Source organism: Watersipora subatra, chromosome 5 (genome assembly GCF_963576615.1).
Source record: "Watersipora subatra chromosome 5, tzWatSuba1.1, whole genome shotgun sequence".
In the NCBI taxonomy this organism is placed as follows: domain Eukaryota; kingdom Metazoa; phylum Bryozoa; class Gymnolaemata; order Cheilostomatida; family Watersiporidae; genus Watersipora; species Watersipora subatra.
The window spans coordinates 29,815,436-29,831,484 of NC_088712.1; the positions used below are offsets into that span (position 1 = coordinate 29,815,436).

Genomic DNA, 16,049 nt, shown 5'->3' on the forward strand with positions numbered 1-16,049 from the left:
ATATACATTAGTACACTTTTATATACATTAGTACACTTTTATATACATTAGTACACTTTTATATACATTAGTACACTTTTATATACATTAATACACTTTTTAAAACCTTTTGTAAATCTTTGTGTACATGTATGAAGATTTAAAGACTCATGTATCTGTAGCATTTAGGGAGGTTAGTTACAGTCAATGGAGGGGCCCTTCTGATCTATCGGAAACCATAGTTGACAGTTTGTGTGGCACGCTGATTAGGTCTGTAACCTTATTACCACATATAGAGTTTGTGCATTCTTTACAGCTTGGCATGGATGACCTAGGATCAGCTGCCAAGCGTAAGGCTGCAGGTTCGAAAGCTTCTGAGCCTAAAAAGAGAGGTCAAGGAGCATTGACTGTGGAAGATCTTGAAGCTGATGTGGTCTCAGAGTTGGCAGCGCAGCATTGGTTAGGGTCAAACCCTACAGCCTTCTCTAGCAAGGTAAGGTGTTGTTGCTAAGTGTTCTAACTTTTTAAGCTAATGAGAGACTCGTGTCAGCACTGCTTGTTATAAGCTGCATTTTTGTTAATGCTGATCTCAAGTATATTGCCATTCCTTAAAGGTTGACTTGCAACAAAATTCACATTACAGTTATTTGGTATCAAAAGATTCACCATGTCTTCCTCTGTTGTGTTGTAGGTGCAAAGTATGTGGAAATGTGATTACAAGCTCTTAAAAGCTAAAAAAACGAACAGTTAATCGCAGCCACACGAGACCGCCGTAGTTTGGATTCTCTTTCCAAAACGGCTCAAATGTGACTAGTTCTACGCGATGGCTTCTGTTTTCACTTTCAAGCAACCTCATTCGTCGAAATATTTTCACAAATATGCTTCACGCATTCAATAAAACCATGTCTATTTTTCTTACGCGTCAATTTTATCGTCATTGTAATGCTGTCACTTTTAGCACTGTTATCTTATAACTTACCGTCAAAATTTGTTTAATTTTTTAACCTTTGCTCGAAGGAGTACATATCATTGTCTGATAATCATGACGAGACTGTTGGTCACCCGTGATAATCAAAAAGTGCTGCAGAAATTATTTGCGAAGTATTGGGTCTCATGATCAGATTATGACTTGGCGATTAGATCAAGCCGAAACAAAACTGTAAAGTAGCGAGCATCTATATTTAACATGGGTTCTTCAGTAAAACCTGAAGTGTTTGTCATAAACTAGTGCTACAATAAGTTTTATACTGAGCTTTTTATTGGCCTTTCAATTTACGTGAGAACATCACGTGACAAGACAATAACCAAAGGTAATGACTACGTCAAAGAAGTAAACAGATTCCAATCTAAGGCGGCTTTTAGTTTTTGAGCTTTTAAGAGCTTGTAATCACATTTCCACATATTTGGCACCCACAACACAGCGGAGAAGACATGGTGAATCTTTTGATACTAAATAACTGTAATGTGAATTTTGTTGCAAGTCAACCTTTAAACTTCTATTTGATATTTTTGTCCTTCCACATAGGTTTTAGAATCCTAACAGGTTATTAAAGAAGTCAAGGGAATCTTGTGCATTCGTGAATTGGGTTGTGAGCAGAGCTCTTTGCTCTAGTTCAACACACTATAACTTATCCTTTAAAGGATTGTTTATTTTCATCTGTTTAGTGAGTCTTAGTACGTCGTGCATTCACTCAAAAGGTATGCGTCATAAGCGCAGTCAGTATACACTTTCAGTACACCTTGTCTACTGTTACTCAATATTAGGTAATGATAATGGTTTTTGGATGATAATCCAGAAACACTTAACAACATTTTGGTTTCAAAAAGATTTTACCTGTTGAGGTCATTTTTAGTTAAGCTATTCCTTCAACATTTTACAAATCAGTAATTATTGTAATTTGAAACCTTTACCCTATGTGGTAATTGAACCAGTTGGGTTTTTCCAGGTGGATCTTATCTTATGGATAATAACATCATATTCTCATTTTTTTGCAATGTTTTAAATTGACTTCCGTGTCAGCAGCAGTAACTGGTATTTCATAAGTGTGCTGGAGAGTAAGTTATTGAGAGTAAGTCACAGGCCTCAAGGATTTGATACTAATTTGCTTTTAGCATTTAAGAAGATAAAAATCTGCTCTTTTTGAAAAAATTATTTGAAGTAAATTCAGCATTTTCATAAAAAATAAAATTTATCATTATGTTAATTTTTGTAATGATTCTGCCAAACGTTCTCACATACAGATGCTAAAGTGAGCTCAATTTGAAAACTCCAAATTTTAAGATTCTTCTGATTGTTTTAACTGTGATCAAATTTCGCGGAGTTTAATCGTGAAACATCCTGGCAGTGAGATCACCTAAAGCAGACATGTCCAAAGTCCGGCCCGCTGGCCAAATGCGGCCCACCCAGGGTCAATTTTCATCCGGCCCGCATCCCAGGGTCAATCTTCATCCGGCCTGCAGCCCCTGTCATAAAATCAATAACGTCTGGCCCGCCTGTAGAATTAACCCGTTGAACCCTAATGACCGATTTTCCAGCATTGGGTAGGGTGTGTCAAAATTCCTAACGGCTGAAATTCTGGCATTCACATGGCTTTGTTAACAAAAGCAGTTTCTAAGTAACAGCGTAAACCAATCACATTAATTCTTGCACAGGATGATTGACCAGAAATGTCTCATCCATTTGTAACAGTTCTCAAATATCTTCACTTCGATTTCAATAAATTTTATTAGAACGGTATCGCGAAAAAATTGATACGACTCGTTTGTTGGTAGGTCATAAATGATTGTGATGCAAATAAAAAATTTTATGATACTAACTATAATTCTCCACTATATTTTGAGTCATGAAATGATGATAAACGTGTGCTCAATGGATATGATGCTACTGTAAATGTTTTTACGAGTTTTTTTTTTAAATCGTACGAACTTTTACAGTTTTTGCCCAAATAACGCTGACGCACTGTTTTTTTTTGTTTGATGACATTTGCTGTGTGTTGCTCGACCTTGTTCTGATGCTTTACCAAATATCATTGTATTATGAGCTTGTTTAGTTATATTTAATAAAAGTTGAAAAACTTAGGATCGTTGGACAGATTGCTTTGGGTTACTGACACCACTGACAAAAATGACCAGGGCTCAAAGGTTAATCAATTGGGCAGAAGCGCTGTTACCTGCGGGTTAAACATTTAAAAATCCAATCAAAATTTATAGTTACTGTCATATTTTAAATGAGCCCTGCACTTGTTGATATGCCTATTACTTGTTCATTTTTTTGTAATTGTGTTTTAAAATTCTATAAATATCAAACTGCCATAGTGAGATATTGTTTCACGTTTCAAATGTAATTTGTACCCAAGAGTACAATTAATTCTGTTAACTGTTACAAAAAAATTAGTGTTAAAAAGTGAAATTTAGTGATTATTAAATTTTAATTATAATGTCAATGCAATTTTGATATGCATGTTTCAAACAAATCAAAACACATGCTTAAGATAGCTGAAATTAAAATAAAAGGCAAACATGAAATGCAGATTGGCTCGGTAAAATTTATTTACATTATTTGCTGTTATATGTAAAAAATTTCCGCCAAGGTTGGCCCCCTAAATTTTTAACACGCCAAATCTGGCCCCCTTTGCAAAAAGTTTGGACACCCCTGACCTAAAGCAACAAACAAACTTTTAAAGGATAGAAAAATATCTAAACTTTCTAATAAAATACAATGTATACCAAAATTAGATGTGACCAACCCTTTAAAAATTTCTTTACAGACAGTTTTGATTCTGTCAATCCAACAAAACTCTAAAGTTACCCACAAATAGTATAATAAGCATCAATTCACGCATAGTTCATGAGTACCAATGCATAAATACTTCAACAAGAAGTAGGAGTAATGGCAGCTCTCACAAAGGATCTTAGACTCTTCCAGAATATAAGCAAACAATCTATGAACGCGCTTTATATGAGAGTTATGGGTTGTATCCTCTACAACACTTATCCATGTTTAAACCTTCAGGTGTGATTAAATTTAGCCAAGTCATATCAAAGTTTCTATGAAATAACTCTATGATGTAGCCTTGCGTTTGTAATAGACAATATATGCTGTAATCAGGCCTCTTCCATTTCAAATTGAACTTTAGCAACTGTATGTGAGAACTTTTGGCAGAATCATTACACAAATTAACATAATGATAAGTTTCCGTTTTTTTATGGAAATGCTGAATACTCTAAACAAAGAGACATGATCTTGCCTAGTTGATGTGAGTTTGTAATACGGTACAACTGATCTGGCTATTTTTTCTTTTGGATTTGCTATGAGCATTAACTCAACTACATGTACATTCAACAATTGTAGCTGGTCGATGAGATATACAAATGCCAACTAGTTTCCGCTAAGAAAATAAAGATGCTAGAAGTCTCTCAGTACCTAGAACTCTACCTCTGGAAACACTTCTCCGTTGCGTCCTCCCTTTCACACCTGATGTCCATTGTCACCATGGTGAATGAAAAGTTCAAGGAGAGAGTGCCAGCGTGGGAGGTTGGTAGTCACTTGTAAACTTACTCTATTTAGCTTGCCTCTTCAAGTACACCTATAGCTTGAGCTCTTGTTTACACGTTGTACTATAGCTTGGTAAACTCACTCATCTGGCAGTTATCTCATTTGGCATTTCGTGGATCCATTCAAAGCTCATCAAAGATATACAGTCATACCTCGACATATGAGTTTAATGCGTTTTGGGACTGAGCTCGTATGTCAATGTACTCGTATCTAAATGCAATATTTTTTATACAAATTAACTAAATACAAATTAATTCCTTACCATATTATGAAAAAAAAACACCTACAAACATGATGTTAGCATGGACAACTTGTTTTTAATTGTTGTAATCCAATAACTACGCTCACCAAGGGAAACAACTACCTATTTAGTGGTTATCATCTGCAATAGAATATAATATTACTATGTACAGTACTGTATGGAGTTCTTACCTTCAAGACAAACATAGCGGCTAATGATGGTGTGAGAGAAACTTACAATAATGCTGTCGATACTTCGGACGTTTGTAACGCTGTGTAACATAATACTAAAAATTTTCCTGTCATACAGCCCACGACCAAAGTGATATTGGAAAAAAGAAACTGTACTGCTGGTTGAGAAATGCAATATTAGCAGTCAAATGGCACTGCAGTGCAATAGGAGAACTGCAATGGTAGCTGCAATGGTAGCTGTAATGTACTGGGTGTTATTATGTACAACAAACAGCAATAATGAAAGGAAAAGATTATATGTTTATATCTCTACCCTGTAATAGGAGAAATGCAATATTAGAAATAAAATGGCAAGCTGCTGTGTAATATACACAGTTTGAAAGTTGGTTGTGTTGAATTTAGAACGGTTTTGACAGCGATCTGTAACCAAAATGAAGAAATGGGTCATGATCACAGAAACCATGGTGAAGTCGGGTGTGTGAGATTTAGATTATCTACACTAGCAGAAGGAGAAAATTCTCACAGTCATTTTGCATAAAAAATTTTGATTCTAGCTTAATTACAGCAGATTCTATGGTCAATAAACTGAATGCATGTTTACCATTAGTGCGCAAACATAGTTCTGAGAAAACTGATGTTACAGTTTTAGAAACGAAAACCAATGCGCAATTTTGTTTACATTTCAAAACGTCATAGCAACCAATATCAAGAAGTTGTGATATTTATCTAGATTTCTGTATTTATATCCAAAATAGTATGCTGAATTTAAAAATCTAAACAGATTTTAGTTGGTTGTCATAAAAATAGCTGTATATGTATATAAGAAAATGTCTTACTTAATTTTGCAGATACTAAAAATGACTTGGCAGTACCGCGATATTGGGCACAGCCGTAGGATCATCAGTAAAATCTTTAGAAAAATAATAACAGTAACATATTGCACACCATCGGTCACTATATACTTCGATCTTGTAAATTCGAATGATTATTCCTATAATTAAATCTTATAAGAATCGTTAACAAAATATCATCGTCATTCCCTTTACTTTCACTGCTTTTGACATCAGTTGAAATACCAAATTACTCATTATAAGTGTCCAAAATGTCAGAGTTAACTTTAAAATCGCCAAAACATCTTTTATCTTAAATCTTTTATCGGACGCCATTTTTTAGTACTTCTTTTAGTACTTCATTCAGTACTTCTATTACAGAAACCTTCGGGGGTTGGACAATGCCTTAGACTGGTGAAATGTACACGTTTTCTTCGTAAAATGCGCACGGCTTCCTGGTTCTACTATCTGTCGCACAGCTTTATGGGCGTTTTGTTATCGGGTCTTAATTTTGACTAAAAAAGGCTTTTCAGGTTTTAATAGCAATTTTAGGCCAAATGAATGTTGCTAGTTATGTATCATCCGATCAGATGGGTAAGTTTTAGGATATTGTCGAGAATTTTCAAAGACTTGGTAACATATTTAAATAGGTTTATATGTGTTTTGTATCGTCATTACACTTAAACGACTCCATACAAAAATGGTTGAATTTGTTGATGAGATTTCGGTACAAGGGTTAGCGTTTGGCCGTTCGCGGATACTTTTCGGGAGTTGTGTGCGCATATGCATTTATCATAAAGCTCCCAAACACTCGCTTCGCTCGTGTTTAGTCGTGGGGATAACTAAATACAAATTAATTCGTTCCCATACTATGAAAAAACACTTAAAAACATGGTGCTAGGATAGAAAACGTGTTTTTAATTGTTGTCATCCAGTACCTAAGCTCACCAAGGGAAACAACTACCTATTTAGTGGTTATCATCTGCAATAGAATATAATATCACTATGTACAGTACTGTATGGAGTTCTTACCTTTGAGACAAATATAGCGGCTAATGATGGTGGGAGAGAGACTTATATCAATGCTTTCGGTACATTAAATATTTGTAACGCTATGTAACGAAACACAAACGTTGAATTTAACCAAACTGAATGTAGCATACTAAACACATACTTAAAGCTAAGTTTTAATCTTTTACTAAACATAACTCTAATTTTGTCATCATTTAAACATTTTATTATTCGTTTCTGTATGTCGAGATAGTGCGTATAGCACTCATATGTCGAGGTAGTGCGTATACCACTCGTATGTTGAGATAGTGCGTATACTATTCATATGTCGAGGAAGTGCGTATACCACTCATATGTCGAGGGAGTGCGTATAGCACTCGTATGTCGAGGTAGTGCGTATATAATTCATATGTCGAGGTAGTGCGTATACCGCTCGTATGTCGAGGTAGTGCGTATACCACTCGTATGTCGAGATAGTGCGTATACCACTCGTATGTCGAGGTAGTGCGTATACCACTCGTATGTTGAGATAGTGCATATACCACTCGTATGTTGAGATAGTTCGTATACCACTCGTATGTCGAGGTAGTGCGTATACCACTCGTATGTCGAGGTAGTGCGTATACCACTCGTATGTCGAGGTAGTGCGTATACCACTCGTATGTTGAGGTAGTGCGTATACCACTCGTATGTCGAGATAGTGCATATACCACTTATATGTCGAGGTAGTGCGTATACCGCTCGTATGTCGAGATAGTGCGTATACCACTCGTATGTCGAGGTATGACTGTATGTGCATGCAGCTTTGTATTTGTGAAGTGGTTTGGTATGATCTCCTTCCATTATACATGTATATAAGGAAAGCTTGTTGTTTTATTGGTTGAACAGGTTATGGTTTGGATTATGCAACAGTATTTTGCATACCTGAACGTGTTTACGTTCATGGTGTGTCGTTGTCTCATCTTTAGCATGAGCTTGACTTGTCTGCTCCCGCCGCCGCTCCCCTCGTCCTCGCTGCCGTCGCTCCTGTCTGGGTAGGCAACAAACACCACGCCAACATTGGTCTACTATTCATGGTTTTTTCTTTTTACATTTGACCAATTTACTTCTGCGTTTTCCTGGTTTTTTCATGACCATGTAGAGCGCCTGCATTCTGCACCAGCATCCATCACCAGCGTCTGCATAATACTGGGATAAGAGAAATTACTATAATGTAGCTATAACTAGTTATTACTAGACTTTAGCCATTAGGTTTATAATTATTGTGTTCAGTGAATAATTGAGCTGCGTATCACTCACTTAGCTTTTGTCAACATTTCCTTGAAATAACATAAGCAATAGCACTCCACAGGCAATACATGGATTATTTGTTCCGTGAAAACTATTATGGTTCATGTATTTAATGTAAAAATAAAACGGTACATAAGTAAGTCAAGTGAGAAACGCTGTTTATGTGATTCTTAGCAGAGTCTACAAGTTGTATCAAACTTGGTGTGCAAATCGCATCAAAATTGGGAACAGTAGATAAAACTTAATGCCTGTTGTTTTCATATGGGCACCAACCAGCAGTTTCTATCCACCCAACACCGTCAATGCTGTGCAATCATGTCTCTTTACTTTTAGGCATTCAAGAAGTCTCCAGAAAAGTTTCCAGAGTTCTTTCAATCAGTTTTAAAACTGACTCTTAACCCCGGTGCTTTGAGCTTTGAATCTCAAACCCTCCTTCTAATTTTTCTCATTCATATATTCAACTCTCTGGTAGGTGTACATCATGCAGTAGATTTTTGTTTTTATATGCTGTCAGCATACAGATATGTTGATGTAGTTATTATGGCTACTCTCTTAATAGCGTTCTTTTTAATCATGCTGTTTATTTTTCAGTTTCGCTTGATAGACTTTTACATACTCTATTGATAGTATATTCATACTTTATACTCTATTGATAGTATATTCATACTTTATACTCTATTGATAGTATATTCATACTTTATACACTATTGATAGTATATTCATACTTTATACTCTATTGATAGTATATTCATACTTTATACTCTATTGATAGTATATTCATACTTTATACTCTATTGATAGTATATTCATACTTTATACTCTATTAATAGTATATTCATACTTTATACTTTATTGATAGTATATTCATACTTTATACTCTATTGATAGTATATTCATACTTTATACTCTATTGATAGTATATTCATACTTTATACTCTACTGATAGTATATTCATACTTTATACACTATTAATAGTATATTCATACTTTATACACTATTAATAATATATTCTTGCTTTATACTCTATTAATAGTATATTCATACTTTATACTCTATTGATAGTATATTCATGCTTTATACTCTATTGATAAGTATATTCATACTTTATGCTCTATTAATAGTATATTTATATTTTACACTCTGTTGATAAACTGTTTATATTTTGGTAGACTATTGTGTAATTGTAGGAGGTAGATATGATACGTGAGCAAGCACAAAAGCTTGTTTCAATTCACATCTGGACTAATCTCAAGTCTGGTCGTCTCAATGAAATACTCAAAAGGACTCCCAAGATGAAGAAGTTTATGTTAGCCATAAAGTGAGTAGTCACACTAGAGATTGATAGGGTGCAATGTGTAGGGATGTATGGTGCAATATGTATGGTGTTTGTATAAGATTGTTACTCTCGTTGTCTGGTATAGTACGCCACTGCAGGTACTTGAAAACGCTATGTTCAAATCATTATTACCATCAGGTCAATCCCCATTATATGCTCTGGTGTTACTGTTCTAAATTGTAGCGGTTTTTTCTTTTACAGGAAACAAGATGCTCGTCTCTCTGAAGAGGATTTGCGCATTACCCAGTTTGAGAGGAATTTTTTCTACAAGCTTTTAAAGGAATGCTTTTGTAAGACTTTGGGCACAGTGAAGGAAAAACGTAGGTAGCTCCTGAGTTAAAGCTGAGAGGTATTTCGTTCTTGCTTCTTCCAAATGTTTAATATAAATTAAGGTCACTACTAGATGAATTCCCGGCGTGGCATAGGTATTAAAAAACTGTTCGCACAGAACATTTGTTTTTAATCAAAATATACCAAATTCGCAATTCTAGCTTTTAAATGAAGGTGGTTGTTTATTTCTGTGTGTGTTATAACTTTAATTAAGTTGATACTATATTTACATATATTTATAGTATTTTTGAGTGGTCTGGGCACATGTTTTTTATTCTAATAAAAGCATGATAATAGAAGCATGAAGCGTTGGTATTTTACCCGTCGTCATTAAAGATTGGCAGGTGTAAAAAGTGTATGCACAATTATTCCGTAGTGTGGCAAGTAGGCCGTGTGGTGAAGTGGATGGCATATCTGTCTGCAGAACTGTGGTTTCCAAGTTCAATCCCAGTTTATCGTTTTATCTTGAAAGTTTATCGCTATAACTGGACATACAAACGACAGACCAACACTCACATTGATGGTGATAGCGGCTATGTTTTTAATACTACTATATACTTTAATGTAAATAGCCGAACATAGCCTCTGATACTACCATTAATGTACCTTAGCACGGAGAGACGCTAACTGGTTTATATGGCACGTAGTTGCAGGTGATTCTGACAAGGTACACTATTGTGAGAGGGTCCTTGAGCTGCTCATTGATCTCCAGGCACAACTGCCAACCAGGCGGTTTCTAAACACCCTACTGGATGACATGCATCTCGTGGTCACCTGTAGGAGGTCATTGCTTTGCAAAAGATCTAAACTCTTTACTCAGGTATGTTCGCGCTTCTTTGTGCTGCATTCCTATTGTAAACGGTTAGTCTGGTGTCGGTATATATGTAACTTGCCTTGGTCTATTTGAGTAGCTCCTGGACATGCTTGAGTTCTACACAGGCTTTGAAATAAATGACTTGACAGGAGAACCAATGACGTCTAAAGAGATGACCAACACACATTATAAGCGCATCAGAGACTTGCAGGTATGTTTTCAGACATTCCATTTGTCATATTTTCGCAGGACTTTGTATTGTCGTAGCCTTTTGTTAGTGAATAAACCTACTTTTAAGTTGGGAGGCACATTTATTGTAGTTTTTATAGCTTTAACCGACAATATATTGTGAGGCCTCATGTAATCACCCTTATATCACAAGCAATATGTTGTGACACCTCATGTAATCACCCTTATATCACAAGCAGTATGTTGTGACACCTCATGTAATCACCCTTATATCACAAGCAATATGTTGTGACACCTCATGTAATCACCCTTATATCACAAGCAGTATGTTGTGACACCTCATGTAATCACCCTTATATCACAAGCAGTATGTTGTGACACCTCATGTAATCACCCTTATATCACAAGCAATATGTTCTGACACCTCATGTAATCACCCTTATATCACAAGCAATATGTAGTGACACCTCATGTAATCACCCTTATATCACAAGCAGTATGTTGTGACACCTCATGTAATCACCCTTATATCACAAGCAGTATGTTGTGACACCTCATGTAATCACCCTTATATCACAAGCAATATGTTGTGACACCTCATGTAATCACCCTTATATCACAAGCAATATGTTGTGATACCTCATGTAATCACCCTTATATCACAAGCAGTATGTTGTGACACCTCATGTAATCACCCTTATATCACAAGCAATATGTTGTGACACCTCATGTAATCACCCTTATATCACAAGCAGTATGTGGTGACACCTCATGTAATCACCCTTATATCACAAGCAGTATGTTGTGACACCTCATGTAATCACCCTTATATCACAAGCAATATGTTGTGAGACCTCATGTAATCACCCTTATATCACAAGCAATATGTTGTGACACCTCATGTAATCACCCTTATATCCGCAAGCAGTATGTTGTGACACCTCATGTAATCACCCTTATATCACAAGCAATATGTTTTCCGACTTGGTACATATTGCTTACATGTATATTTCTTTTCCCTTTAACCTGCGCAGTATATTCTGGTTTTACTGCTAGCTTGCTGGTTCTTCGAAATATATTTAGTCTGCATTAGTATTGATGTTATAAATTACTGCAGAAAGCAGCCTTCAGAGATTTTAACGAAGAGCTCCTTAAGTTCGCTCTCTCCAATGTATCAGCTGTCGACACAAAGAGCTCATTGAGAAAGCATCTCGCTGGTCTCAGCCATGACAAGCTTGCTCTGTTGGCTACGTCACTTAACCTGCTTCCACATGTTGCTAACTCTGAGGAGAAGGGTACCTCTGAGGATAACGCGAAAAATCATTACAGCAAAGAGTTTATTATGGATCTCATGGTAGGCATTGTTGCACTGGTATAAGGAGACATACTCTGGTAAATGACATTATAACTACATGACAGATGAGCGTTTGTTATTTACTGTAAAACCTCTATGTGAACGCCACCTCCAATTGACCGCCACCCCGAGAGACGGGTTGATAAATACAGCGCCACTCTCCAATTGAACACCACCTCTATCTGAATGCCACTGACATTACTTTATCTTTTCGAACCCATAATATCAACTGATCAGTAGAAAAGTATCCACAAAATCCTATTAACAATGAATCGTTTATATCAATAACAGTGAGTTCTCTCGTTGTCCAATTCCAAAGCTTTTTGTTTTATTCGTTAAAACTTTGAAAGCACCACCATAGAAATATTCAATAATGGTCTCAGGCTGGTGGTAGCTCTCTGTCTAACGCAGTCTTTCTACTTCAAAGTAGCCTACATAAAAACGGTTTAAAATTACGATGCTAGATGAACAATAGAAACAATTACTGTCTTAGGCTAATAGTGGTTTCTTGTTTAACGCGGTCCTGATACTTCAAAGTACATTTACATATATAAAAACGGCTAAGTTTACGATGGTAGATAGAACTTTGAAAGCAACGCCATAGAAATAACTACTAACTGTCTCAGGCTAATAGTGGTTCCTTTTTAATGTGGTCCTAATACTTCGAAGGACATGCATATAAAACCGGTCCGCATATTTTGGACCTAAATTACGTTTACCGAGCATACTTTTATTGTGCTAAATGCAGCGCGTAAAAGTTTTGCTCTGCCAAAAATTGTTTAGACGCTAATATCGACTAGTTTAGCAGTGCAGAAGAACAGTTGAGGCCAGTAGATATTGTAGAAGTTATTGGACAACTAGAAGATGTGCGTTCCATCGGAAGCAACAATCAGAATGCAGATATCCGAACAAACGATGGAAATATTTTTGTTTAAAATGTTAATTTTGGTTTTTGCATGTAATATAAGTATGATTCTTTTATGGCACTTGTTCATAAAAATATATTTGTATCATTTAATAGATTATTGTTGTATAACTTATAAATATGCAGATTTATAGCATGCTATTTAATAGCATCCTTGCGGGTATCTTAACACGGCTTACAATGAATCGATGCTCATAACTCCATTTCTATTGCACATAAAAAGCTAGTTTTGGCTGTAGACTGTAACAAGCATATCAGTGAGTGCAATGAACCTCTATTCAACAATGTTAAATATAGATATAAAATAAAAATATGTCTTCAAATTTAGAATGAAATAAAAATTGAAAATGCCAACAAATTGCAAAGAAGGACACCAGCTATAATATCATCACAGGTCAATTGCAAGCAATAGATGCACATTTATTAAGAGATGTTTGACAAGTTAGAGGTAAGTTAGCAGATTTATTGCGTTCAAAATGTTAAATATCAGTCCACCGGAAAAAGTGGGCAAAATATAGGCGACATTTGCTTCGCCCGTAATAGGGCTAAATCTATCTTACGAAAATTCTGACGAGCCATTTGAAAAATAGACGACCAGCCTCTATTTGAACGCCGCCTCCAATTGATCGCCACTATAGAGGAAAAGTTGAAAAATAGAGCGCCATGGCGTTCGATAAGAGGTTTTACGGTAACTACATTACAGACGAGTGTTCATTATCTAACATCATGTACATTCAAACTGGTTGATGATCACCTTTACATTCTAGCTTTTTTGATTTACGTTGTCAAATTTCAGCAGATACTTGTTTCAACATACAAACCAGTTTCTGACATATCATGTCCAAAGCTTCTCAAAACATTTTGTGAATTAAAATACAAATCTGCTTGAAATGGAAAGTTAAAAATGTTTTTATCAATCATTTTTTCATGGAATTTAGGCATTGCTAAGCTTCACTCTCGTCTATGTAGCCCAGAAGTAAAGTAGCGATAACCTTCTTTTTCCATTGTTTATTCCTTTGTCACTTCAGTTTTTACTTATAGTTTAAGATTTTACATTTATCTTTGTTCATAGTTTTTATAATAGATCTGATTTTGTGTTATCTGTAATCAGTTGAGATGTGAATTATTGAATTTTGCCTGTGAATTATGAATGAGGACCGTTTGTCGTTGAGCGAGTTGATAGATCTAATAAATTGTATTTATTCAGTCCATTTCTTGTTCAGGTATTCAGGTTTGAGCGTAGAGTTTCTCAACTGGAGGCGATCAACGAGATGCCTCTTTACCCAACTGAGCAGATGATCTGGGATGAGAACTTGGTGCCAGGTGACTACTACTCTGGGCAGGGATGCCTCGCACTCCCTAAACTCAACCTCCAGTTTCTCACACTTCATGACTATCTCCTCAGGAATTTTCACCTCTTTAGACTTGAGAGCACATGTGAGTGAAGACCATAGAGTTAGTCTATGAAGTTGTCACTAGTATTAGATAATACCATTCAATGTCTTTCGATGGCAGTTTTATGGTCTGTGTGTCAAATGTCATCACTGGCTTTTTTTAGTGATCTTTATTAAAATTGCTAACGGCTACATTCATAAATTGACCACTTCTGCATCTCATTTTGTTATTTGCTAACATTAGTAATTTTGAATGTTAATAATTTTGTTATTTGTTAACATACTATTTGTTTGGGTTTATCTTTATGGTGTACTAAAACGAAAACGCTGGCAGCCCCCTTCCGTTGTGAGAGATTGTCATGCGTAATAGTTATGTACACAATTATTCCCAAGTGTGGAGTGGTGATTGAGTGGTGATTGAGTGGTGCACTGGTAGCATAATCTTTTTCTTAGCACTCTTAGTGTGGCTTTGGATGGACAGACACAGCAGTTGTTATAGTAAAGATTCTGCTCCCTGTATTAAGTGCAAATTGGCTCCATATCCTTATTAAATGTTGACAGCTGCAGCATTGACAGCTTTCAACATTGGCAGCTGCAGCGTTGACAGCTTTCAACTTTGGCAGCTGCAGCGTTGACAGCTTTCAATATTGGCAGCTGCAGCGTTGACAGCTTTCAATATTGACAGAGGTGGGTCGTTATAGCTTTAATACCATGCACTACTTTGCTTTCTATCTTCCATTTATCCATTGGCTTATCGATGATGCTCTGGTAGCAACAAATCAAAAATTGATGATTACTCCAAGTTACTTGAAGACAACAAAGCAGATTTTCTAAATGTGATAAAAAGAGGTGTAAAATAGCAAGCTAAATGATCTATTAAATTGATTTGATGACAACTAAAATACTGGTTAATTAACCATTCCTTGTATACAAATCCTTTGATGTAATCCCATGACCAAACGAGCGGGAGCCAAGTTTTGAGAGTTTTTATGATAAATGCATGTGCACACAACTTACGGAAATTATTAATCAACAACTTCACAAACCCTTGTCTCGAAATCTCATCAACAAATTTAACCATCGTTTTGTAGAGTCGTTAAAGTATAATAACGATACAAAACACATATAAACCTATTTAAATATGTTACCAAGTCTTTGTAAATTGTCGACAGTCTCTTAAAACTTACCCATCTGAGCGGATTATACACAAATAGACAGATTTATTTGGCCGAAAATTGTTATTAAAACTTCCTAAGCCTTACTATTATCAAGGTCAAGAACGGAAATTGAAATGCCGAGCCACAGAGAATAGACCGATTAAGTCGTGCGCATTTCACAAAAAAATAACGTGCACATTTCACCAGTCTAAAGCATTGTCGAATTGCCGAAGGTTTCTGTAATTAACGTAGGAGTACTGAAATCGTTTCATTTTTGCCGATTTCTAAGTAACTGACATTTTAGACACTTTTGAGTACTTTGGTATTCTAACTGATGTCCAACACAGTGTAAGTAAAGGAAATGACGATGATATTGTTTTCTAACGTTTCTTATGAGATTATTACAATATTTAATTATAAGTTTGGATGACTACAGAACAATGACTACGTAGT

The 16,049-nt window shown here is 35.8% G+C and overlaps 1 protein-coding gene across 2 annotated transcripts in view; it reads left to right on the top strand.

Moving 5' to 3' along the window:
• The first annotated feature begins 400 nt into the window (after positions 1 to 400).
• LOC137396981 (RNA helicase aquarius-like) overlaps positions 401 to 16,049 on the top strand; it is a 58,653-nt gene continuing 43,004 nt past the window's right edge. For both annotated transcript variants that reach the window (XR_010978686.1, XM_068083262.1), the window contains exons 1-9: positions 401 to 472; positions 4,331 to 4,513; positions 8,431 to 8,565; positions 9,285 to 9,415; positions 9,635 to 9,753; positions 10,411 to 10,583; positions 10,675 to 10,788; positions 11,884 to 12,120; positions 14,269 to 14,482. Coding sequence is in view for 1 of the 2 variants with exons in the window: in XM_068083262.1 (XP_067939363.1) it covers positions 4,382 to 4,513; positions 8,431 to 8,565; positions 9,285 to 9,415; positions 9,635 to 9,753; positions 10,411 to 10,583; positions 10,675 to 10,788; positions 11,884 to 12,120; positions 14,269 to 14,482 (1,255 nt within the window). In the remaining variant the exon portion in view is untranslated. The remainder of the gene's footprint in view (positions 473 to 4,330; positions 4,514 to 8,430; positions 8,566 to 9,284; positions 9,416 to 9,634; positions 9,754 to 10,410; positions 10,584 to 10,674; positions 10,789 to 11,883; positions 12,121 to 14,268; positions 14,483 to 16,049) is intronic.